The following is a 26,887-nucleotide window of genomic DNA, read 5'->3' as shown; positions in this document are numbered from 1 at the left end:
TTGTCTACCTGATACGCTGCAAGAAAGGATGTCCCGAGGCATGGTACATTGGGGAAACTATGCAGACGCTGCGACAACGGATGAATGAACACCGCTCGACAATCACCAGGCAAGACTGTTCTCTTCCTGTTGGGGAGCACTTCAGCGTTCACGGGCATTCGGCCTCTGATATTCGGGTAAGCGTTCTCCAAGGCGGCCTTCGCGACACACGGCGGCGCAGAGTCGCTGAGCAGAAACTGATAGCCAAGTTCCGCACACACGAGGACGACCTCAACCGGGATATTGGGTTCATGTCACACTATTTGTAACCCCCACAGAGTTTTACTGGCTGTCTTGTCTGGAGACAATATACATCTTTTTAGCCTGTCTTGATGCTCTCCACTCACATTGTTTTGTTTCTTAAAGACTTGATTAGTTGTAAGTATTCGCATTCCAACCATTATTCATGTAAATTGAGTCTGTGTCTTTATATGCTCTGTTTGTGAACAGAATTCCCACTCACCTGAAGAAGGGGCTTGCAGCTCCGAAAGCTTGTGTGGCTTTTGCTACCAAATAAACCTGTTGGACTTTAACCTGGTGTTGTTAAACTTCTTACTGTGTTTACCCCAGTCCAATGCCGGCATCTCCACATCAGAACTCTGTCTGCCATGGATGCTGAAGGAAGTATCTGGGATGTTGGCTTATAGGTATGACTATGTCAGTGTGTTGGTTGACCAATCTTTGGGACTGCTTTCTTAATTTGGACATAAACCACAGATGTTAGAGAAGATGACTTTACAAGGTGTACCTTTGTCATCTTAAAATGCAGTCTCTGGATCGGTGTCATGTGCTGGATTTAATTTTACTGTGTTTTTTTGTAGCAGTTTTGAGACAACTAAATAGTTTGCTAGGCCATTTCAGAGGGCAATGAAGAATCATCAACATAACTGTGGGTCTTCATGTAAGACAAACACGGGACACGGTGGACAGAGTACCCTTCGTTGTCCAGTACTTCCCCGGAGCGGAGAAGCTACGGCATCTCCTCCGGAGCCTTCAACATGTCATTGATGAAGACGAACATCTCGCCAAGGCCATCCCCACACCCCAACTTCTTGCCTTCAAACAACCACGCAACCTCAAACAGACCATTGTCCGCAGCAAACTACCCAGCCTTCAGGAGAACAGTGACCATGACACCACACAACCCTGCCACAGCAACCTCTGCAAGACGTGCCGGATCATCGACACGGATGCCATCATCTCACGTGAGAACACCATCTACCAGGTACACGGTACATACTCTTGCAACTCGGCCAACGTTGTCTACCTGATACGCTGCAGGAAAGGATGTCCCGAGGCATGGTACATTGGGGAAACCATGCAGACGCTACGACAACGGATGAATGAACACCGCTCGACAATCACCAGGCAAGACTGTTCTCTTCCTGTGGGGGAGCACTTCAGCAGTCACGGGCATTCAGCCTTGGATCTTCAGGTAAGCGTTCTCCAAGGCGGCCTTCACGACACACGACAGCGCAGAGTCGCTGAGCAGAAACTGATAGCCAAGTTCCGCACACATGAGGACGGCCTAAACCGGGATGTTGGATTTATGTCACATTATCAGTAACCCCCACAGCTTTCCCCCTGATCTTGCAGAATCTTACTAGCTGTTCTGTCTGGAGACAATACATATCTCTTTAATCTGTGTTTAATGTTCCCTCCACCCACATTATCTGTACCTTTAAGACCTGGCTGGCTGTTGAGATTTGCATTCTAATTAGTATTCTGTAACTTGATTTCTGTGTCTCTGTGCACTGTTGGAGAACAGATTTTCACTGCATCTGACGAAGGGGCAGCGCTCCGAAAGCTTATGGTATTTGCTACCAAATAAACATGTTGGACTTTAACCTGGTGTTGTGAGACTTCTTACTGTGCTTACCCCAGTCCAACGCCGGCATCTCCACATCAGGTCTTCATATAGCCCAGACTGGGTAAGGGTGGCAGATTTCCTTCCCAAAAGAGCAATAATGAACCAGTGATTCATGACAATTCAGTAGTTCTATGGTAACCATTACTGATGCTAACGTTTTATTGAGATTAACTTCGTAGAATCCCTACAATTCAGAAGGCCATTCGGCCCCTCAAGCTTGCATTGACAACAATCCCACACAGGCCCTATCCCTGTATCCCCAAGGATTTGCCCTGCTTATCCCCTGATATTAGGGTGCAATTTTAACATGGCCAATCAACCTAACCTGCACATCTTTGGACTGTGGGAGAAAACCGAAGCACCCAGAGGAAACCTACGCAGACACGGGAAGAACGTGCAAACTCCACACAGTCACCCTGAATTCAGCAACTATGTTGGAATTTGAACTTGAGTCTCCAGATTGTTGGTCCAGGCTTCTGGATTACTAGTCATTATGACCACTATGTTCCAATAGCAATTTTGATTTGAGAACAGGCCTAGCTTTTGCTGTGATTGCTTCCAAGCTTTACTCACCTTCCAATGCTTATTATTTCATCTTGTGTATGAAGAATGGCTTTTTGGGTGCAGTGCATGCATGCTCTTGACACTCCTGGATCTGTATCCCAACAAAGGAAAGTTTGCGGAGGATAGAAGTTTTTCAGCTGAACTCAAAATTATAGAACATCAACTTGGTCATCCTCAGCAATTTACTGAGCCTAGTGTGCTATTAGAATTGAATTAACACTAGATATCACTCAATGTTAATTTTAACTTGTAATCATTCAGAGTGCTTATTGGTTTTGACTGACAAGTACTAAAGGGATTGTATGTGGATTGATGCTATGTGTAATGTTACTACAGTTAGCATGCTGCTCATGAATAAAAGTAACCTGCCACGAATGTAAATGTCTTCTGTCAATGATAGTATGAAATCTACCAGCAGAGATTGGGCATTGGGAGCAGTGAATGCAATAGACCAGATTGAAGGAGGTACATGTGAAGCATGCACCTCCGGGATACCCTGGTCCACTAATCCATCACACCCAACACCACATCCCCTGCCCATGGCACCTTCCCATGCAATCGTAGAAGGTGCAACACCTGCCCCTTTCCTCCCTGCTCACCGTCCCAGATCCTAAACACCCCTTTCAGGTGAAGCAGCACTTCAATCTTGTCTATTGCGTTGGCTGCTCTACATTGGAGAGACCAAACGTAGACTGGGTGATTGCTTTGCTGAACACGTTCAGTCCATCCGCAAGCAGGATCCTGACTTTCCAGTCACTTGCCACTTCAACACAGCACCCTGCTCTCCTATCTGTCCTTGGCCTTTTGCAATATTCTAGCGAACCCCAGCGCAAACTGGAGGAACAGCACCTCATCTTCCAATTGGACACTTTACAGCCTTCTGGACTGAACATTGAGTTCAACAATTTCAGAGCATGAACTCTCCCCTCCACCTTCACCCCATTTCCATTTATTTTGTTCCATTTTGTTTCATCCTATTCATCCATATTATCATCCTTCCTTCTCACCTGCATTTTTTCACTTTCCATTCCAGCTCTCCTTCTTGACCCCTCCCCACCCTCCCCCTCCCCCCTCTCCTTTCAGGGCAACTGCCACATTCCTCCGGCAGTCCTTTAACATTCTGCCATTCACACATTCTGATCACTTAATGGACACTTTTTAGCACTTTCTCAGCCGTCTGTATCCTCATTTACATTCCAGCCCCACACCCTCATAGTATAAATCTCCGCTGATTCTCTTTGACCTCAGTTCTGATGAAGGGTCATCTAGACTAGAAACGTTGGCTCTATTCTCTCCCCACAGATGCTGTCAGACCTGTTGAGGTTTTCCAGCATTTTCTATTTTTGTTTCAGATTCCAGCATTCCCAGTATTTTGTTTTTATCTATTAATGGTTAATGCAGTTTAACAATCAGTTTTGACATCTCTGGCCAGAATTACATTGTTTCTTCTTCACTGCCAGTATAATGATTTTTGGTCTCTCTCTTTTGTGATAGTTCAGGTTGGGAGAGCCAGTTCCTCTGCTTTCGTTGATTACAAGAGGTTGTTTACAAGGGATTTGTACAATGAAATGTGAAATTCCAGAAGCTGCAAAAGTAATTCTTTTTGTTCTTGAAACTCCTGGGGATAGCTCCCAGACAAAGGGAGGTGACTTGTAGCAGAAATCTGATTTTTGATCTGCATAAAAGTCAATTTAAAAAAAGAATCAAAACAAGGTTGTGAATCTAGTGTTTTTTCCATGTCTTAGAAATCCAACAATATATAATATATAAATGATAATATGGCAATTTAATATACCACTTATCTTCAGCTTCAATATTGATTGACATATCAAGTTAATTCACTTTACCGTTTACTTTTCATACTGTATATTTTTTATATGTGCATTGACAGTGCTAACAAGACTTTGTGTTGGATTGGCAACTGAAAGGATTGAATGAATTGTTGACATGTCTCTTTGAGATGAATAAGGAACTTTCTCTTCAGGCACCATGAATCACCAACTCTGATGTTTTAGGGGCACAAGGTTATCCCCAACAGCGAAGTTTACTCACCCATAAAATTTTTATATTTAATTTCTGGTTGATTTGCTAACCGAGACAGTGTACAGTTTAATTTTAGTTTCTTCTACCTGTCTTTGCAGAATTACCCAAACTTAAGGATAAGCCACAAGCCATTGATCAACATCCACCAGCAAGTCTCCAGGATGACTACATCCCAGAGGAAATCCTGCTGTCTTTAACTACTGTGACGAATACATGCTGTCGTGATGAACTCCTTGGAAAAGTGACAAAAAATAAAACTCATAAAGATCTTAAGGTAAGGACAAAGATAATGGAACCAAGGCAATTAGATAGATTTGGGAGACTCATCAGCCCTGATTTAGGGAAGGGGCTCGAGGGGCCTTATGGCTCACTCTTGCTCTTGTGTTCTAAATATTTACATGTTTATCATCATTTTGAAATGAGCTTGGGCAAACTTTATCCAGGTCATAGTGAAAACAGTTGCTAATTTAGCACTAAAGAAAGATTTGCATTTACATAGGTCCTTTCTATATCACAATAGTGACTGCACTTAATTGGCTGTGAAGCATCCTGAGACATGAAGCATTTTCATGCTTCATGAAAAGCACTATGAAAATTCAAATTTTTTTTCTTCCCTCCCACTCTCTCCTCCTCATATAAGATTTTAAGATTCAGGAGTCACAGATTACCCAAAATAGGCAGTCGAGGATTCATAAGTGATTTCAAGGTAGTTTATTAATAAGCAGCATTCCATAAATAGGGAGAGAAGACAAGCACTCTATAATAGGTAGGAATGTTCCTGGATCGGACAAATGGATGGGGGAAGCTGGGGTTGCTGATCTCCGTGGCTGATAGTGATAGTTTCTTCATAGCGGCTAACTGGTCCTGGATCAAACAATTGGATGGGTGAAGTTGATCTCAATGGTTAGAATTGATATTCTTTGTCTGTTTGCTAACAGCAGTTATCTTTTCTTTGTTCTTTGTCTCCTGGAGTTGGCTAAAGTATCAGGAAGCTGATATCTTTTCCTTGGTGAGGGTTGGAAGTGGCGGTTTCTTCTGTTGCCTTCAGTTTACTTAAGCTAATCAAGATGTTAGGCTGGAGCCAGGACTGATCCACCTTGAGAACCTCTCTTGCATTTAAATGTGTTTTTCCTCTCTTGAGAGTCTGTTTATATATGTTATATCTGGGAGGCTTATGTTAATCATTTATTCAATTGTCCATTGACCTGGGACAGATATTCGGGTAATTCCTCCTATTTCCATTGGAAGCCAAAGTTTTCTTGTGGCTCATTGCTTGTTGGGATGTCCTTTTTAACCTTCAGATAGCTGGCGAACATATGAGTCATGAGCTCACCTTCTATCTCCCCTTATCAGGATTACCAATGTCTTGTTTTCATGCTTGTGCTAGAGACATGTCCTTGGCATGTTCTTCCAAACAAAGAACCATTTTTAATGTGTCGACCCTGACATTGTTGACAAATTTCTCAACCCTAAGGTTGTGAAACCAGAAAAAACTCAAACTCAACATCTGCATACATGTATTGGCTATTGCAGGAATACGGATTCTGGTTGATTTGCTAATCTCTTCATTGATTTGCTTGTGTTTGCCAGCCCAGGAAGCTGTTTTAGGAGTTTTCTTTATAAGAGAGAGAACTTTCTTATAATAGTCAATAAATTTCTTGGGCTTTTATAAAATTATTATTTAATAATTTCTTAGAAACCTCCCTCTCTGAATGTCTCAAAGCACTTTACAGTCAATAATGAATATAAGCCTAGGGAGAATGCCCCTGCTCTTCTTTCAGATATCACCATGGGATCTAAGGGCAGGTGGGGTTTCAACTTAAAGTCTCATTTGAAAGACAGCACCTCCAACAGTGCAGCACTGCCTCGGTACTGCACTGAAGAATCAGTTTAAATTATGTGCTCAAATTTCTGGAATGTGATTGAATCTACAACCTTCTGACTCAGATAAAAGAGCACTATCACTGCACCGAGGTTGTCACCACATTAATTGACAATGCAACTTTGAGAGGCTACAGAATGGCAGGTCTGGGATGATGCAGGCAGTGCATTCCTGAAATGGCAAGAGTTCTTAGTGTTACCATCATAATTTTTCACTTCCCCTACAATAAATACTGCTCAAAATGCTCATAAATATCACGGTACCTAATGCTCTTTTGTTTCCATTTGATCTAAAATTGTATTTTCTGATGAAATATCTGTAAAATAGACATTTCCCTCTCAAAATATGATGGGGGCGATTCTCCCAGCAAGGAGATATAACTGGAGCCTCCCGCTGGTGGTGTGACAATGAAGACGGAATCTGATTTTGTGATGATAATTGATGGATAAATATTGGCCAGGACGCCGGGGATAATTGCCCTACTCTTTGAAATAGTGCTGGGGATCTTTTACATTCACCCAAATAGTTAATTTAAATGGATCTGAATTCTCTTATCATTCAGCTGCTCATAAAGTTGATTTTGATTTCCCCCTTTATAATCAATAGTACATTTCCCAAGCCCTCAGTTCTAGCGTGATCCAATTTCTATCTATAACCTCACAGAAAACCCAAGATATGGGGTATGACTTTCCAATCTCACCAAGTCTGGCACAGATCGTGCTGACACTGGGAAATAGCGTGTGAGCCTAAAAAATCAGGTCCATGCCTGGCGCCAAATGATTTACAGTTGGTCCAGTCCCTTTTCTACTGATGCAAACTGGATCATTGCCAGAAAGGGTGCAAAGCTGATGAGCATGAGATTTTCAGGGTTTCGATCTCATTAGCAAGCTCGGCGCACAATTGTCCCCCCTCCCGGAATATGCCCATCCCCCGCTGGGATGCCACATAGGCATTAATCAGTCCTGGTGCTTTGAAGCGTAGTTGAGGTGCCACAGTTGCGAGGGCGAGTGAGGAGGTATGTACCGCTGAACATCAACCTCCAGGGCGAAAGAGATTGGGTTAGCCGCTGCTATGGTGCAGGGTGGGATGGAGGGCCTGCAGGGGCTTGGAAAGGCTCGGGATGGGTCGAGATTCTTCAGGTCAGAGGTTGGTGCTGAATTGGGGCTCATGTGGCCCACATTCCCCCTGCCCGCTGAAAGACCTCTGAGGGGTTTATATGAGATTGAGTTCAAATCCCACCAATGTTGCACAAAGCAAGACCCTGAGAGGGTCCATTAAACGTTTAGTCCCAGTTGGGACCTGTTGTGTTTACCACAGACTTGTGGCTATTGTTTATTTTCATTTTGTGCAATAAAAGCACGGTTCCTTCACAGCCGTCTTCTGGAGTTATTATACTGACTAATCTTGGTGTCATCTGCAAACTTACTTATAATTCCCCCCACATTCTCATCTATATCATTTATGTATATAACAAATAATAAGGGACCCAGAACTGAACTTTGTCGTACGCCACTGGACACTGGCTTCCAGTCACTCAAACAGCTTTCCCCCCATCACCCTTTGTGTCCTACTACTAAGCTAGTTTTGGATCCATCTCGCCAAGTCTCCTTGAATTCCATGTGCTTCAACTTTCTCAAGCATTTACCTATGTCCTTGTCAAAGGCTTTGCATATAAAGTACATGAGCTGCACTTCCCTTATCACACACTCGATCATATTTTCAAAAAATTCCTTCAAATTTATTAGGCTTGACCTCTCTCTGACAAAGCCATGCTGACTATCCCTAATTGACCCATGCCTTTCCAAGTGGAGATTGATTCTCTCCTTGAGAATTTTCTCCAATACTTTTCCTACCATTCATGTGAGACTCACCAGTCTGCAATTTCCTGGTTCATCTCTATCATCCTTCTTGAAAAGTGGAACGCATTAGCCATTCTCCAGTCCTCTGGCACTTCCTCCATGGCCAGAGAGGTATTAAAAATTTGCATCAAAACCCTTGCAATTTCCTGTCTCACCTCCATGGCAGCCTGGGATAGAATTCATCCTTGCCTGGGGATTTGTCCATTTTTGAGCCTGTCAAAGCCTCCAATACCTCCTCAATTCTTATGTCAGACTGCTCAAGGTCCTCACAGTCTTTTCCCTGAATTCTGCACCGATACTCTCCTTTTACTGAGTGAAGACCGATGAGAAGTATTCATTTAACATTCTTCCAAAATCCTGCGGCTTCATACACAGATTTCCCCTATGGTTTTTAGTGGGTCCAATTTTTTCCCTGGTTAACTTCTTCCCCGTAATGTATTTATAGAATATTTTAGGATTCTCCCTAATCTTGTTCGCAAGTCCTTTGTCTTGTATTGGTATTCACCAAGGAGAAGGACATGACGGATGTCGAGATCTGGGATAGGTGTGTGAACGCTCTAGAGAATGTCAATATATCGAAGGAGGAAGTGTTGAGTATCCTAAATTGCATTACGGCAGATAAGTACCTGGGGCTGAATGGGATCTATCCCAGGTTACTGCGGGAGGCAAGGGAAGAAATACCTGGGGTCTTAGCAGATATCTTCACATCCTCTTTGACCACAGGTGAGGTTCCAGAGGAGTGGAGAATAGACAATGTTGTTCCCTTGTTTAAGAAAGGAAGCAGGGATAATCGAGAAAATTATAGGCCAGTAAGCCTGACTCAGTGGTGGGGAAGCTTTTGGAGAAGATACTGAGGGACAGGATATATGCACATTTGGAAGAAAATGGACTAGTTTGATAGGCAGCATGGTTTTGTCTCACCAACTTGATTGAGTTTTTTGAAGAGGTGACAAAGATAATTGATGAGGGATGTAGTTTATATGGACTTTAATAAAGTGTTTGACAAGTTCCCACATGGCAGACTGGTACACAAATTAAAATCACATAGGATTTGGAGTGGGTTGGCTAGATGGATACAGAACTGGCTTGGTTATAGAAGACAGAGAGTAGCAGTGGAAGAGTGTTTTTCAGATTGGAGATCTGTAGCTAGGGATCAGTGCTGGGACCTCTGTTTAGACTTAGACTTAGACTTAGAACAGTACAGCACAGAACAGGCCCTTCAGCCCACGATGTTGTGCCGAGCTTTATCTGAAACCAAGATCAAGCTATCCCACTCCCTATCATTCTGGTGTGCTCCATGTGCCTATCCAATAACTGCTTAAATGTTCCTAAAGTGTCTGACTCCACTACCTCTGCAGGCAGTCCATTCCACACCCCAACCACTCTCTGCGTAAAGAACCTACCTCGGACATCTTTCCTATATCTCCCACCATGAACCCTATAGTTATGCCCCTTTGTAATAGCTCCATCCACCCGAGGAAATAGTCTTTGAACGTTCACTCTATCTATCCCCTTCATCATTTTATAAACCTCTATTAAGTCTCCCCTCAACCTCCTCCGCTCCAGAGAGAACAGCCCTAGCTCCCTCAACCTTTCCTCATAAGACCTACCCTCCAAACCAGGCAGCATCCTAGTAAATGAAGTAGTATATATATATATGTAGTATATATAAATGATCTGGAGGAAAATGCAGGGCGTCTGATTAGTAAGTTTGCGGAAGATATGAGGATCGGTGGAGTTGCTGATCATACCGGGGATTGTCAGAGGATACAACAGGATATAGATAGATTGGAGATTTGGCACAGAAATGGCAGATGGAGTTTAATCTGGACAAATGTGAGGTGATGCATTTTGGAGGATCAAATTTAGGTGTGAATTATACTATAAGTGGCAGAACCCTTAAGAACATTAACATACAGAGGGATCTGGGCGTGCAGGTCCACTGTTCCTTAAAAGTGGCAACACAGGTGGCCAAGGTGATTAAGAAGGCACATGGCATGCTTGCCTTCATCAGCCGGGGCAGTGAGTACAAGAGATGGGAAATCATGTCACAACTATATAAAACCTTGGTTAGGCCGCATTTGGAGTATTGTATGCAGTTCTGGTCATCACAATACCGGAAGGGCGTGAAAGCTTTGGAGAGAGTACAAAGAAGGTTCACCAAGATGTTGCCTGATCTCAAGAGTGTTGGCTCTAAGGAGAGGTTGAATAAACGAGGATTGTTTTCACTGGAAAAACGGAGGCTAAGTGGAGACTTGGTAGAGGTCTACAAAATTATGAGAGGCATAGACAGGTTGGATAGTCAGAGGCTTTTTTCCAGGGTGGAATTGTCAATTACAAAGGGGTACAAGTTCAAGGTGAGGGGAGAAAATTTTAAGGGAGATGTTCGAGGGAAGATTTTCGCATAGAGAATGGTGGGTGCCTGGAAAGGCAGGATCTGGCCATAGTTGACTGGGAACAACTCCCTATTCATGTATCCATCCAGATGCCTCTTAAATGTTGCTAATGTGCCTGTTTCCACCACCTCCTCTGGCATGCTACATTTACTAAGACATTTTCATTTACATAAGACATTTACTAAGCACAATTTCATGAAGTGCAATGCCATATTTATCTCCTTGTCCATACCTTGGTACATTACTTATTTTATGAAAAAAGAAATGACAAAGTAAAAAGTGTTAGATTGTACTTGTTACAAACAATGGTTTTAGAAGCAGGAAATATCAGCTTCAACATTACTTCACATGATTTTAGCGTATGAATGTTTAACATGTATGTTATTGTGGCATCAATTTTTCTTCCTATTTTATTGGAGGTATCAAACTGATTATTTTGACCTTTATACACACTTCACAATAATTTATTGACCACAGATCTCTAACGTAAAATAAATAGCCTGCATGATTGATCAGTAGAAGGCAGCCTTACTGACTGTTCGGTAGTAAACAACACAGAGGCCTTAAAAAAAAACTGAAGCAACCTTCCCCTTTAGTTTTCTTCTGTTCGTCAGGACACCCAATGTGCAATCAAAAATAAATGTTATGTAAAAATTGTCTTCCAAAGCCACTATTTTTACAAAAACAGGTCAACTTTACCTTGTTCGCAAATACACATTGATACAAACCACGTCACTAAATAGCATGGTATCACTTGTGTACAATAGTCACAACATCGATAGGAACATCGGGGTAGGAGTAGCCTCATCAGCACCTCAGACCTGTTCCATCATTTAATTAGATCATGGCTGATCTATATCTTTACTCCACTTGCCTTAATTCTGTAACCCTTGGCTAATAACCTTCAATTTTGTAGCTTTTCATTTAACCTTGCTTCAACAGGAGATATTACACTCTCTTCATTGTTTTCTTCAAATAATGTGAACAAATGGGTTTCCCAAATAATTTTTGATAAAGACAGCATCCCTTTAAAAGCTAACTATGTGGTGGTTAGTTTACTAGTCAGGGTCACCATCTTTCTGTGACTCTTGCTGCCTGTGAAATATTCCGTACGGACATTTTGACCAGTTTGTTATTCAAAAACACATTCATCCAGGTAATCTTACTTTATGAGACAGACAAACGCTGCGGTTCAAACTTAGTTTTATTAGAACATTTGCAAGTTAAAGAAACAACTCTTACGCAATAAATTAAGTTAACTTTTCCCCAAAATAGAATGACTGCCTGAAAAACACATATACTACCCATTCTGCTGAAGTCGATTGGGCTGTTGGATTCAATTTATTGAGCTCACATCAACAAATGAATTCAGGGTTTTCTTGGTACGAAGTTGGATCTTGCATGCCCTCTTCCATCACATTAGGCTGGTCTTTGCTGGGGTTTGTCTCAAGATGTCCGTTTTTATCTCCCTCTCTGAATCCTTCTGGAATGTTCAGTCAATGGGGTCACAGGGTGTGGGCCACAACACCCTATGAGGTTAGACCAGGTCACCCTAGGTGTACATATCTTCTTTCAAGATATGGTTAATAGCAGGGAATCTGGCTGAAACTGGGGTATACACAAACATAATGGGCGGAATTTTCCCCCCAAAATGCTAAGTGTCACAAAAGAGTGTTTCACTCTGGTTTTTCAGCGAGCTATCCCACGCAATTTTCCCACACTCTGTCATTTTTCTTGGCAGTAGGGAGTTTCATGCTGGTGGGGGAGGGTTGGAGCCTAATCTCACCGGGGAGCTAGTTGCAGACTGCTAGGCATGCGCCCTGATCTCCCATATACTGTGTATGTGTACATAGTATATAGGAGATCCATCAACATCCCGCAGCCCCCCACCAATTGCTACCTCCCCACAGAACCCCACAGATCCCTGATCGGCAGCCCCAGCACCAACCTCCAACACCTAATGCAGAGCTCGTCCCTTCCCTTCCCTCTTATTGATTGCCCTGCCCCCCAGGCCCTGCTGAGTGCCAGGGATACTGCTCCCGACCACCCGGGGGATCTCAATGGCCTCCGGTCCCACTATCAGGTCCTTGTTGGTGGGGACCGTCTGTGCTCCTCGCCGGTGGGGACCTCCACCGGCAAGATCGGAGAGCTAAGAGAACCCGGATAATTGCCTCCTGGGCTCACTAATAGGATTTAAATTAGGTCATAAATATTTAAATAAGCCTTGCACCCTTGAAGGGCATGAGGCTGATTACATGAGAAAAATGGCCTGGGAAGATCATGATTGGCCCGATGCCCAGCACAATTCCCATTTTTAGCCTCCCACTGAAATTTCCCACCCTGCTACACTACTCGACCAGTGCACCGGGGCAGAAAAATCACGCCCAATGTCTTTTTCTATTCTTCTGACTGAGTACCTCTTGATGGGTTTCGGGTCATAGCATTCCCCCATTGTTAAGGTCCAGCATCTCTGTTCAATATGCAGGACTGGTCCAGGCTGGTACCTGTTGGCTTTTGACATGTCTGCATTCTATCAGGCCTTTTTGCTTGAAGAAGCTGTTTATCTGTGGATTAATTTAAAGTGCCCAATTTTATGTTGGGCTTCGCTGCTTAGGCCATTGACCATTCTCAAGGCTGACTATAAAAATATGGAGCTGAATTTAATGGGAACTGCTGGAAAACTAGTGGCAACTCAGCCACTGCCAGTTTTGGGGGGCCTGATGGCATTAAGTACAGACCAGGCACCAACTGCCCACCAGGTTTCCCAAAAGCATTGGCTATACTGATATTGCTATGTGGCCTAGACCAGACATCAATGACAGAGCACACAGAAACAGGTGAGTAAGCGAGTTCCGTAGGGCCAGCTAGGAAAGCCCCAGCAAGTTGAGGGAGGTTGATTTGAAGGGTGGAGGTCTTACTTTGAACCCTTCTATTCATGAGAAAATGGGGATATGTCCAGCCTGCACCTTTCTACCCAAACACATGGCCCCCTTGCCTCTGAAGGCACCTTGGGCATTAAATTTTGTCTATGATGTTTCTTCAGTAGCAACTCCCTTGATTTTTCTGATTTCCATGAAGCAACAGGATGCTGGAAGTTGCAGATTAGTAAAGATTTTTTCTGCAATCAGTTTATTGAAACGCTATCATAATGTGGTCTCAATTAATGGGTTAATAATAGTGCACTAATATCATTCTTTGCTCAAGGAAGGATTTATTTTTTTGAAAACTCCAAGTGTGAGAGCTGTTTATTTTGAATATGCAAGGGAAAAAAATGCATGTTGGGTGTTATTCTGGTACGTTCCTTTATTTCAGTTACTTAGTACCATGCCCTACACCCAAATGATTAATATTCTCAGTCTCCTCAGTTACATGGCGTCCGACCAACTGATCCTGTCTGGCATCACCCAAGTCGAAGAACAAAATTCAAGTACTTGATAGATCAGCCCGTCTCACTGGCCCGAGCTGGAAGGTAGGTTTTTGGAACCACATGAGGTGGGGAAGTTTATTTGTACAGTGCCAATGTTTGGTTAAGGAGAGCATTGCAGTGCTGGAGAAAAAGAATGACCCAGATAGTTCAGGGCAAAATCAGTTTGGCTAGAGCTAAGGAAATAAAGGGTGCAATTACATTGCTCAGTATATCTATAGACCGCCAACTAGTGAGAAGGATGTAAAAGAACAAATCTGCAGAGAAATGACAAAGAGACGCAAATATTATAGAGAAGTTATAATGGAGCACTTTAATTACCCAAACGCAGACTGGGACAGTGATAGTGTAGAACGTGGAAAGGGGAAAAAGTTCCTAGATTGCGTTCAGGACAATTTTCTACTGTAGTACATGTCCAGTTCAATGAGAAACAATGCAGTATTTCACCTGTTTCTTGGAAATGAAGTGGGCCAAGTAGATCAAATATTAGTGGGGGAACATTCATCATATGGTTTAGAATGATGGCAGAAAAGGACAATGTGCAATCAAGGGTAAGAATAATCAACTGGGGGAGAGCTGACTTCAATGGGGCAAGAATGGAGTTGGGCCAGCTAGACAGGAATGAAAGATTGATGGGAAAAACTGTAGCTGAACAATGGGCTACCTTCAAAATAGAAATTGTTGTGGGAAAAGTACCACTGGGTCAGGCTTGAAGGTTTCAAGAATACAGTTTTATTTTAACGAAGCTTCGTGGAGAAAAGGCACTAACAAGCAGCAAACCTTCTCTCAATGAGACAATAGGAGCAGTCCATCTTTATACCCTTTACACAATAGATGGACCGGACATCTAGCCATTATCACATCGTTGTAATCAAGTAGGTGATCGATCGTTAACACATCGTTATGGACAAATACAGACAGATACAGACATGAACATGTTAACATCGCATTGTCTTATGAATGGATACATTTTCTACGTCAGTGGCCATCAATGGTTTTTAGTTTCGGCCTATTTATATAGTAATTTACAGTAATTGGTTTTCCTGCAGTTATGTATTCCTGATCCCACCTGTAGCTAATCTCATTATCTACCCCTATTGTCCTTATCCTTAAGCCCTGGCTGGCTTCCTGTAGGATTTGATTCCTGCATGTTTAACTTTGAATAGCTGTCTGTCCTTTATGTTTTAATCTCAGATGGCTGTCTGTACTGAAAGTCAGTGCCCGTTTAATGTCTTTCCCAGGCGACTGTTTGTGTGCCAGGCAACCATCTTATGTGTACCCATCTGTATATTTTTCCCACTTCAAAATTGTCCGGGCACAGTCAAGGCATATACCCTCAATTGGGAAAGGAAAAACGTGGGTTGAATAGGAAGAGCCAGCATGGATTTCTAAAGAGGAAATGGTGTTTAACAAACTTGCTCGAGTTTTTGAAGAGGTATCAGAAGGGGTTGATGAGGGTAATGTTGTTGATGTGGTGCACATAGACTTTCCAAAGGCATTTGATACAGTGCCACACAACAGACCTGTGACAAAAGTTATAGTTCATGGAATAAAAACGACAGTAGCAACATGGATACAAAATTAGCTAAATAATAGGAAGCAGAGTAAAATTCAATGGACTTTTCGGGCTGGGATAAGGTTTGTAGTTTTGTTCCCCAGATGGTGGTATTGAGACCCTTGCTTTTCCTGATATATATTAATGACCAAGATCTTGGTGTACAGGGGGTAATTTCAAAGTTTGTGGACGGTGAGGTACATTGGCCATGCTAAATTCTCCTTCAGTGTACCCAAACAGGTGCCAGAGTGTGGCGACTAGGGGATTTTCACTTCATTGCAATGTTAACCTAAGCCTACTTGTGACACAAATAAATAAAAATATGAATAACTAAATAAACTGTGAGGAGGACAGTGTAGAACTTCAAAAGGACATATACAAGTTGGTGGAGTGGGCAGGTGGAGTGGGCAGATAGGTGGCAGATGGAGTTCAATGCGGAGAAGTGTGAGGTGCTGCATTTTGGTAGGAAGAATATGGAGAGATAATATAAAATAAGGGGTAACATTCTTAAAGGGATGCAGGAGTGGACATACCTGAGTGTGTATGTGCATTGATCATTGAAGGTGACAGGACAGGTGGAGAGAGCAGCGAATAGAGCATATAATATCCTGGACTTTATTAATGGAGCATAGAGTACAAGAGCAAGGAGGTTATATTGAACTTATACAAGACACTAGTTCGACCTCAGCTGGAGTATTGTGTTTGATTTGATTTATTATTGTCACATGTATTGGTATACAAGCATTGTTTCTTGCAAGCTATACAGACAAAGCATACCGAAGAGTACATAGTGGAGAAGGAAAGGAGCGGGTGCAGAATGTAAAGTGTTACAGTCATAGCTAGGGTATAGAGAAAGATCAGCTTAATATAAGGTAGGTCCATTCAAAAGTCTGATGGCAGCAGGTAAGAAGCTGTTCTGAGTTGGTTGGTACGTAATCTTGGACTTTTGTATCTTTTTGCTGATGGAAGAAGGTAGGAGGTAGTATGTCTGGGGTGAGTGGGATCTTTGATTATGCTGGCTGCTTTACCAAGGCAGCAGGAAGTGTAGACTGAGTCAACGGATCAGAGGCTGGTTTGCATGATGGACTGAGTTCACAACCCTTTGTAGTTTCTTGTGGACTTGGTCAGAGCAGTTCTGGGTGCCACACTATAGGAAGGATGTGAACCCATTAGAGAGAGTGCAGAAGAGGTTTGCAAGAATGGTTCCAGGGATGGACAAGTTTCAGTTATGTGGATAGATTGCAGAGGTTGGGACTGTTCTCCTTGGAGAAAAGAAGGCTGAGAGAGGTTTTGATGGACATGTTCAAAATCATTTGGGGGCTGGACAGAGTAGGTTGGGAGAAACTGTTCCTGCTTATAAAAGGATCAAGAATGAGAGGGCACATATTTGAAGTGATTTGCAAAAGAAGCAAATGTGATGTAAGAAAGTTTTTTTTCACATAGTGAGTGGTTCAAGTCTGAAATGTGCTGCCTGGAAGTGTGGTGGAGGCAGGTTCAAGTGAAGCATTCAAGAGGACATTAGATGATTATTTGTTTCGAAACAATGTGCAGGAAAACAGAGTAAACCCAAAGGAATGGCACTAACTTTTAATGCTCATTTGGAGAGTCGGTGCAGACACGATGGGTTGAATAGCCTCCTTCTGTGTTATCATGAGACTGTGATAGTGTTGCACCATATTGGCAAAGTTCAGCATCCTCAGACACTTTGAGTGAATTCAATTTTGTGTACGGTTTTCATTATTCATTAAGTTCTGATCATTAAAAGCACAATAGCTGAGAATGATGCTGTGAGGGCAAAAATAGAATGGACACATCATTCAGTTCATGTAGACAAAATGTTCTGGATGTCCTTCATGTGTTCCATTTCCTTTTATTGAATATAGTTGATGCATAGGGTAATCTGTTGCATGTTCTAACTGAGATATGGAGTCTGATTGCAGACTTGCATGGTTGAATTTTGCAGGGGGCAAGGATTAATTTTTTGTCCATTTTTTTTGTTAGGACTGCCCGGACTTTTTGTCTTGTTATTTGTCCTTAGCTGGCCATATTCCTGCTGTTCGATAGAAACAATGCCACTGCTTAAAATTGCTCCCAAGGTAGTTCATTCTTGTGCACTTTTTCACAGTTTGTGGTGGACTTTTAAAAATTTACTCTTTCACTAGATGTGGGCTTGTTGGCTAGATCAGCATTTATTGCCCACCCCTAATTGCCCTTCAAAAGGTGATGATGAGCTGCCTTCTTGAACTGCTGCAGTCCATGTGGTGTAGTATATCCACACAGTGCTGTTAGGAAGGGATTTTGACCAAGTGACAGTGAAGGAATAATATAGTTCCAAATCAGGATGGTGTGTGCCTTGGAGGGGAACTTGCAGATGGTTATGTCCCATACATCTGCTGCCCTTGTCCCCCTGGATTGTAGAGGTTGCAGGTTTAAAAAATACTGTTGAAGAGCCTTGACGAGTTACTGTAGGTGGTAACACACTGTTGCCATAGTATGTTGATGGTGGAGGAAATGAATATTTAAGGTGGTGGATGGGGTGCCAATCAAATGGGCTGCTTTGTCCTAGATGATGTTGAGCTTCTTGAGTCTTGCTGGAATTGAACTCATCCAGTCAAGTGGAGAGTATTCCATCATATTCCTGACTTGTGTCTTGTAGATGATAGATTGGTTTTAGGGAGTCAGGGACTGAGTTACTTGCCACAGGACTCCCAGCCTCTGACCTGCTCTTGCAGCCATAGTATTTATATTGATGATCCAGTTCCGTTTCTTCCAGTTCTGGTAACCTTCAGATATTGATGGGATGGAATAGAGGGTCTCATCAGGCCATGACACACCCCTGCATCAGACTGCCTGTTATGTCCAAGGGGTCAATGTATATTCCATGGTTAGTGACTCTGACTATTAGTTCATCATGAAACTGCCAAATCAGATTTACAGCAAGGTTGCTCTATTTGTATTTTCTGAAAAGTGAAGATCATATCAAAAATGTCTTATTTTCCTGCACTCACCTTGACTTCCTGGTAGCACGCATTTTGCTACTTTGTTTACCAGTCTACTGAATAGAACTTTTACTTGATGCGCCTTCCATCATTTATGCTCTTGATTGAAAGTTAGTCGATAGGGTGATATATGGTTGGGTTGGATTTGTCCTTCCTTTGTGGATAAGATATAACTGGGCAATTTTCCACATTGTTGGGCATAGTCTTGTAACTATGCTGGAACAGCTTGGTTAGAGGTACAGCTAATTCTGGAGTCCCGGTTTTCAGCACTATAGCTGGAACATTGTTCTGACCTGTACCTGTCAAGTGCACTCAGCTGTTCAGAGGTCAGTTAAAAAGCAACCACATTGTTATGAGACCGTGATGTATAGCAGTGATTCCCAAATTTTTTTGGTCATGTACCTCTACCACCGTTTTGTGTACAGGCAGTTTCTTTTTTAACTACCTCTCTGTAATGACCACATATTTAGGAAATGTTGCAACTGAAAATGTTCTAATAGGGGTAAACTGTTTGACGCCATGTTGTATGGTCATTGGATGCTTGCAGTGCATATTTTGCACATTCTTTGTACGCTCGTCAGTACATCTGAAAGTAACTTAAGCAATTTTTAGTTACATGAAGCCAATTATAACATTTTGATTCGCCTGATGTGAAGATATTTGTTAGTGAATAACGATATTAATGAACCCCACCGTCCCACACACACAATCACTTAATCAGCAGGCATTATTCCCAATTCCAAGTTCGCCTAGAGATTTCTGTTGTAGTCCCAAGAGTACACTTCCCCACTTTCAAAGCCACTGATGTATAGACCAGACCAGGGAACAACAGGCCTTTGCTACCTTTTTATTTCAGTTTTATTTTGATTTTGAAAAAAATTTTGGAAACTGTCACAATAGGATTTGAAAATTTCCTTTTTTTAAAATTATATTCCAGTAATATAACCAGTACAGTGTTAGAATCATGCTCTTCATTTTTTCTTGTCTGTACAAATTTTAACCTCTTGCTTAACTCTTACTAATGATGTCTTTCTTGCCTTGGATTCCCAAAGCTCAGAGTCACCCCTTTGGCATATTCCAAACTTTTGATTTTCTCTTGCTTTTGTTGACTGTGCCCACTTCCTGTACATTTCTCTCTTCTGCCTTTCTCTCTTTGTCTGCTCCAATTGTTTTTGTTAAAAAGCACTGCTTCTTTTCTCAATTTCTCAGCATAGAAAAGATTGTGCAAACATTATTGGGAGGTGAGACTCTTTAATGCTGTAATATCAGTTTACAACTAAGTCAAAAACAAAATTTTAGATCGGGGGATAAATTGTGATCACTTCAGCATTGTGTTAAGTTGTGAACTGATTAAGGATCATGAAAGTCAACAAGTTAAATATTTTACCTGTAGACCTTTCGCTGTCATAAGCACAGGGAAGATGAAATTTTATTATTATTTGAGAACGATAGATTTTTTCCCTTTGTGGTTATTTGGAAATTGTGTGATAATTTTCACCCTTCCCAACCTTAATTTCAGGGATATCTCATTTTTATGTGATGCCGTGTATTCCAAATGCTCTGAGAAGTCAGTACCTCCTGTATCAACAACCATGGACAAGAGCGCTGTTCGGGCTCAACTTGAAAAGCAACCTATTTTAGTGAGTAAATTATAGATTTTGAGAGACTGGATTGTTTAGTGGCAAAGGTTTATGATGTTTTATTTCCAGTCAGCAGTGTTAAATATCTTGGGCACAGTGCAGCACTGATGGGACTTTAGACATTTAAAGAGGTTACTAGTTTGTTAACACTGTCCCCTTGGGATGAGTTTTGTGAAGATAAAATTTATTTGCAGCTATAATTACTGCAATATTGATGGCGATTTTGAGTCCGCACTCTTGTCTGTGGGAATGGTGGTGCGTGATTCGCACTGGCTAGTTTCCAAATTCCAGTCATACGGGCACATTGCCGGTGGAGTGGGGTGAAACACGCTGTAGAAAGTTCATTTCAATACATTAGCATGTCATTAGTAAGCGCACACTCCAGAATTTCCCCCATCACCGGATATTCAGCGGGCGTTGGTGTGTCGTCACACTAACACAATTTACAACAAGTTCACCTCGCTATGGGAGTTGCCACGGGATTGTAAAGGTAAGTGAAGCCCCCGAGGGAAATAGACATGGACAGGGAGTGGCCTAGCAATGGCCCCTGGCACTGCCCCTTGGTACAGGTTGGTACTGTCAGATACCTGGAAGAGATTGAGTGCATGAGTGCAGCGCCACACTCCTGCTGCTGATCTCCTCCGCTACCTCAAGCCATGCCTCCTTTGTTTCACAATGTGGAGATGCTGGCGTTGGACTGGGGTAAACGCAGTAAGGAGTTTAACAACACCAGGTTAAAGTCCAACAGGTTTATTTGGTAGCAAACGCCACTAGCTTTCGGAGCGCTGCTCCTTCGTCAGGTGAGTGGGAGATCTGCTAACAAACAGCAAACAGGGCATATAAAGACGCAAACTCAATTTACAGAATAATGAATAATGATTGGTATGTGAGTCTTTACAGCTAATCAAGCCTTAAAGGTACAGACATTGTGAGTGGAGAGAGCATTAAGCACAGGTTAAAGAGATGTGTATTGTGTCCTGACAGGACAGCCAGTGAGATTTTGCAAGTCCAGGCAAGTTGTAGGGGTTACAGATAGTGTGACGTGAACCCAAGATCCAGGTTGAGGCCGTCCTCATGTGTGCGGAACCTGGCTATCAGTCTCTGCTCAGCGACTCTGCGCTGTCGTGTGTCGTGAAGGCCGCCTTGGAGAACACTTACCCGAAGATCAGAGGCCGAATGCCCGTGACCGCTGAAGTGCTCCCCAACAGGAAGAGAACAGTCTTGCCTGGTGATTGTTGAGCGGTGTTCATGCATCCGTTGTCGTAGCGTCTGCATGGTCTCCCCAATGTACCATGCCTCGGGACATCCTTTCCTGCAGCGTATCAGGTAGACAACATTGGCCGAGTTGCAAGAGTATGTACCGTGTACCTGGTGGATGGTGTTGTCACGTGAGATGATGGCATCCGTATCGATGATCCGGCACGTCTTGCAGCGGTTGCTGTGGCAGGGTTGTGTGGTGTCGTGGTCACTGTTCTCCTGAAGGCTGGGTAGTTTGCTGCGGACAATGGTCTGTTTGAGGTTGTGCGGTTGTTTGAAGGCAAGAAGTGGGGGTGTGGGGATGGCCTTGGCGAGATGTTTGTTTCACAGGCAGATTTCTCACTCCAGTCAGTAGGGAACAGTGTCTTGTCTCCCTGTGGGCCATACAGCCCCCAGCATCATATCCAGGGAGTTATTATGGAAAGGAGGAGAAGCCTTTGAACATGTACACCCCATTTTGTCAATTCACTCTGTTATGCTCCCAGCTTCAAAATCCATCAAATTTGATGTCTAGAATATTCTTTTAAATACTGGAATTGAAACTGATTCATGTAGATCGTGATCATGCTTGCTCAAAGTAATTGCTTAGGAAACACAAAAATACTGCAGTAATATAGTGGTTAAGTTAAAAAGCCCACTGACAAAAACTGCACTTATTTACAGATCTTCTGCATGCTGCTGGGCACTCCTGCTGGCAGTGCTTCGTGAACTTAAAATCTAGACCATTATTTCTCTCAACAGAGGCAGTTTGACATTCCTGAGAGTCTGGTACCAGATGAGTACCACATTGTGAAGAATAAGGGAGTCCTGGGATTGGAATACTATGAGGAGTGAGTAACCCTCTAATATAGTAGGTGTCTGTCATTAAATGTTTCTTTGGCTTAGAAGAGATTTTTTTTTTCATGTTCTATGCAACTTGATAGATCACCAGGTTTGGTTGGCTATGAATGTGTTGGTTGCTCGAAAATCTGAGACAGTAAGTTTGAATGATCCTTTCTCCTATTTTCTCCATCTTGTTTGTTTCAAAAGTATCTGACTTCTTGATAACTTTTGAAAATTACATCCGTGAAATTGGTGTGCTCTTTGACATACCATTAAGTGCCTATATACCACCTACATTTCATGGTGCAGCACATTGGAGCTGCAATCTACTGTGTCACTATGGTAATATAAACTAAAAAATGATCAATAGTTTGTAGGGAGTGTGATTTCAATGCAAGCTATAACCTTGTCGGTATGATTCTCTAACCTTATGAGTGCAACTCCCTTCAAGGAACACAAACTCACACATACATCTATTAAGCTATAATATTACCTTTAAAGAATCTGCCAGATTACCTATTTGGGACCAGATAAGAAACCCCAAGATATATTATGAAGTTAGACGAGACCCCAACTATTTATTTATTTTTCACATTAGTGTGAGGATAACACTTGACTCCAGGCGTGATCCTATTGACACACTAGGAAGCTTTTGTCAAAACAAACTTTATTTAACAATAATGAATGAAAAGTTAACTCTAATGAATGAATTAGCTCAATTTTTACCAATTGAAATACTTAAACATGTCAAGATACAATTCTTAACTGCTAAGCTATCTCTATTAGATCCAATTTAAGCAATATTCCTCATAGACTAAACTCCTGTTCAAAATCAGCTCATAAACAACACAGGCTTATGTGCTGGTACGTGGACTGCCAGTTTTCAGGTCTTTGAACACCCCTAGAGAAAGATAGAGAGAGACACTTGTCTTCTGACACTCAATCATCAGCATCCAGGGAGAGAGAGAGAAAGACTTCTTGCTTCTTGCAGTCCCAAAGAGAAACTGCCTGGTTTTCTCTGTAAGCTTAGTTCCTCCCCTTTACAATACTCTGCCCCGGTCCATCAACTTAATCAAACCCTATTCTGAAACCCCAGGGAACAACCCAAAAAAAACTGTATTAGCTCAGATTTAAACAAACTCCTCAATATCTAGGATCAATTATTCTCCTGCATCCTCAGCATGGAGCTGCGGCTTCATAGACAGATCAGCATCGCATAAACAGAACTGACTTCTAAACAGACTCTTCACAAGAAAAATGATATAAATACATTTCCTAAAGGCACAATATTTTCACAACCTAATGACCTGTGTCTGATCTTTTTCTTAGTAAATATACAACATTGCTGGAGGACCATGAGAAGAAACTGAGGGTATTTCCATCCATGTAAGTAATTACATTCAAAAACACTTTTGGGGGTATTTTATGCATCTGCAAGAATGGGAAGTAAAGTGTGTAGAGTGATTGAATTAGGCTAGGATACAGAGATAAGTCAGCAATGTGTTTGTGACATGTTGGACCACACACCATCCTGTATTGTGTCATGGTGCTTTTAGTTGGGAGCACATGGATAAGCATAGACCAATTAACTCATGAACCTTTTCTGCTATTCAATGAGATCATGCCTGATGTATGACCGAACTCCATAAACCCACCTTTTCTCAAACCCCCTTAATACCTTTGGTTATCAAAAATCTATCAGTCTTTGATTTTAAATTAACAATTGACCTCGTATTAACTGCAATTTGTGGAAGAGAATTCTAAATTTCTGCTACCTTTTGCATGTAGAGGTGTTTCCTAAATACACTCCTGAAAGATCTGGCTTTAAACTGTTAGGCTTTGACCCCTGGCCCGAGATCCTCCAACCAGTAGAAATAGTTTCTCTCTATCTCCCTAACAGCTCTTCATAATATCTCCAAAATTTGGATCAAATCACTCCTTGACCATCTAAATTTTAGGGATACAATTTTAATTTGTGTAATCTTTCTGCATAATTTAACCCATTGAATCTAGATATCATTCTGGTAAATGTACCCTGGAATCCCACCATGGTCAATATATCCTTCCTAAAGTGTTGTGCTAGAATGCTTCATGGTACTCCCAGGTATGGTATAACAGTGTTTTGTTGAACTATAACGACCTCTATCTCTTTGTATTCTAGCCCTCCAAATTTAAAGACCATCATTCCATTAGTTGTTCTGTTTATGTTCTGTACCTCTCAATGGCATTTTAAAAATCTATGTATGCGCGTGTGTTCCTTTGCACCTCCACTGTTTCTGACTTCTCACTAGTTAAAAAGTATTTTGATTTATCCTTGTGAGGTCCAAAGTGGGTTGACCTACATTGAAATGAATTTGCCACAGTTTTGCCTAATCACTTAATTTAATATCTCTTTATAATTTTATGTTTCAAATTTTTCATTATACTTCTATGGGATGTGGGCGTCGCTTTCAAGACCAGGATTTGTTCTCCATCTCTAATTGCCCCTGAGCTGAGTAGCTTGCTCGGCCATTTCAGAGGGCAGGTAAGAGTCAACCACATTGCTGTAGGTCTGGAGTCACATGTAGGCCAGCTTGGGTAAGGATGGCAGATTGCCTTCTCTAAAGGACATTACCGGACCAAAAGGGTTTCACAACAATTGATGATAGTTGCTAACATCATCATTAGTGAGAGTAGCTTTATATTCCGATGTATTAATTAAATTTAAATTCCACCAGTTCCTGTGGTGGCATTTGAATCCATATCCATAAACCATTCACCTAACATTACCTCTGTGCCACCATCTCTCCTAACTACAATCGACACTGCCATCTATCTTTGTGTCATTTGTACACTTCGATATGTGGTTCTCTATCCCAGCATCTTTTAAGTCATAAATACTACAAATAGTTGAGGCTATGACACTCGACCCTGCTGATCATGTCCTGTTAGTTAGCATGCCTATTGTCTTTTTTCTGTCTTTCAATTTCCTAAACAGGTCAAAATCTATGGGTTTCAATTTTACTGAAAAATTTCTTATAAAGAACCCAAATGCCTTCTGGGGATCCATATAAATAGAATTCATGGACATTGCTCTGTCCACTAGTTCAAAAATGTAATCAAAGTTACCAGACATGACCTAGCATTTACAAATCCAGCTGAAAATGTATCAAGGTGTTAGTCATCCATCCTTAATTATGACTCTAGTAATTTCCCAATGACAAATGTTCGGCAAACTGGTCTGTAATTCCCTGTTTTTCAACTCCCATAGAATCCCTGCAGTGCAGAAGAGGGTCATTCGGCATTCGAGTCTGCACCAACTCTTCAATAGAGTATCTTACCCAGGCCCGATATTTAGCTTGAACATGTGTGCTTGCCCTCTACTTCCTTGGTATATTATTTCCATGTTGTTGTGAGCAATCTCTGTACTTGTACAGTTAGCTAGCCTAGGGCCTGTAATGCATGCTGCATTTCTCTCGGTGCTGCATTTTGCTGGTACACAGCATTGCAAAATTGGAAGCAACAAGGTAATTTTAACACCAAAATCAAGGTGGTTTGGAATGGGTGGAAAGTGAAAATTATTTCAACACCGCTCATTTGACCCCACCCATACCTGGTAATAGTGAAAGCAGAACTGGAGTGGACAATCAACTTACTGCAGGAGCTGGGCTCTCATATAAATATCCTAATGAGGTGGTGTGGCAGACATGGAGAAACTTGTCAACTGAGGGAATATAAGGGTCACTACATGGAAGAGCAACCCCCCCCATGATTTGACCTCTTTCTCATGAGTTTGGAACCTCCCCTGGTATTAGACTCTACCCCGTGCCCCCTCCACAATTGCATCTTTAACTCCACAATTGGACCTCTTCTTGATCAGACAGAGATCAATTGCCCCTATTGTTCCACTGGAGCAAGCTGAGAGGGAGTGATTGGAGGCAGCAGTGCTGGTGAGAGATTAATTGAATTGTTTGTTTATTTATTTAATTAGTCAGCTAGTGTGTGTTTTTATTTTGGCCTTTACTTTTGCAGTAGTATTTTAAGTTTAAAGTGAAAACTGGAAGTGGGCTGCTAAGGAGTCTGGGAAGGGTTTCTTAAGCGCGTGAAGTATAAAAGATAGGCTGCAGTATACAGCAGGCAGCGTCGGGAGTGGGCAGTGGAGTGAGTGGGAAGCAGAGTGTGAGCTATAAGGCTTTGGCTCACAGGGCTTAGGCAGAAAGGGTGAGCAGGGGTGAGTTTAATTCATTTTTGCTGTTTCTACCTGGTACTGGCAAGGTATCTAGAGGGGATGGGTGTGCAGGCAGTGCTATGTTCCTCTTGCACTATGTTTGAGGTGAGGGACGACGACAGTGTCCCTGCTGATTACACCTGTGGGAAGTGCACCCATCTACAGCTCCTCCAAAACCGTGTTAGGGAACTGGAGCTGGAGTTGGATGAACTTAGGATCATTAGGGACGCAGAGGTGGCCATAGACAGAAGCTTTAGGAATACAGTTACTCCGAGGAATGAAAACAGATGGGTGACGGTGAGAGGGGCTGGGAGGAAGCAGTCCGTGCAG

General features: G+C 42.2%; 1 protein-coding gene across 1 annotated transcript in view; it reads left to right on the top strand.

The window, feature by feature from the left end:
• axdnd1 (axonemal dynein light chain domain containing 1) overlaps window positions 1-26,887 on the top strand; it is a 177,422-nt gene that overhangs the window by 8,936 nt on the left and 141,599 nt on the right. Inside the window, exons 3-7 of the mRNA XM_078219193.1 lie at window positions 4,615-4,790; window positions 14,019-14,122; window positions 20,151-20,271; window positions 22,270-22,358; window positions 23,680-23,736. Coding sequence (XP_078075319.1) covers window positions 4,615-4,790; window positions 14,019-14,122; window positions 20,151-20,271; window positions 22,270-22,358; window positions 23,680-23,736 — 547 coding nt within the window. The remainder of the gene's footprint in view (window positions 1-4,614; window positions 4,791-14,018; window positions 14,123-20,150; window positions 20,272-22,269; window positions 22,359-23,679; window positions 23,737-26,887) is intronic.

Source organism: Mustelus asterias, chromosome 8, assembly GCF_964213995.1.
Source record: "Mustelus asterias chromosome 8, sMusAst1.hap1.1, whole genome shotgun sequence".
NCBI lineage: Eukaryota > Metazoa > Chordata > Chondrichthyes > Carcharhiniformes > Triakidae > Mustelus > Mustelus asterias.
The sequence above is the reverse complement of the archived record's forward strand: the minus strand, read 5'-3'. Positions and strand labels throughout refer to the sequence as shown.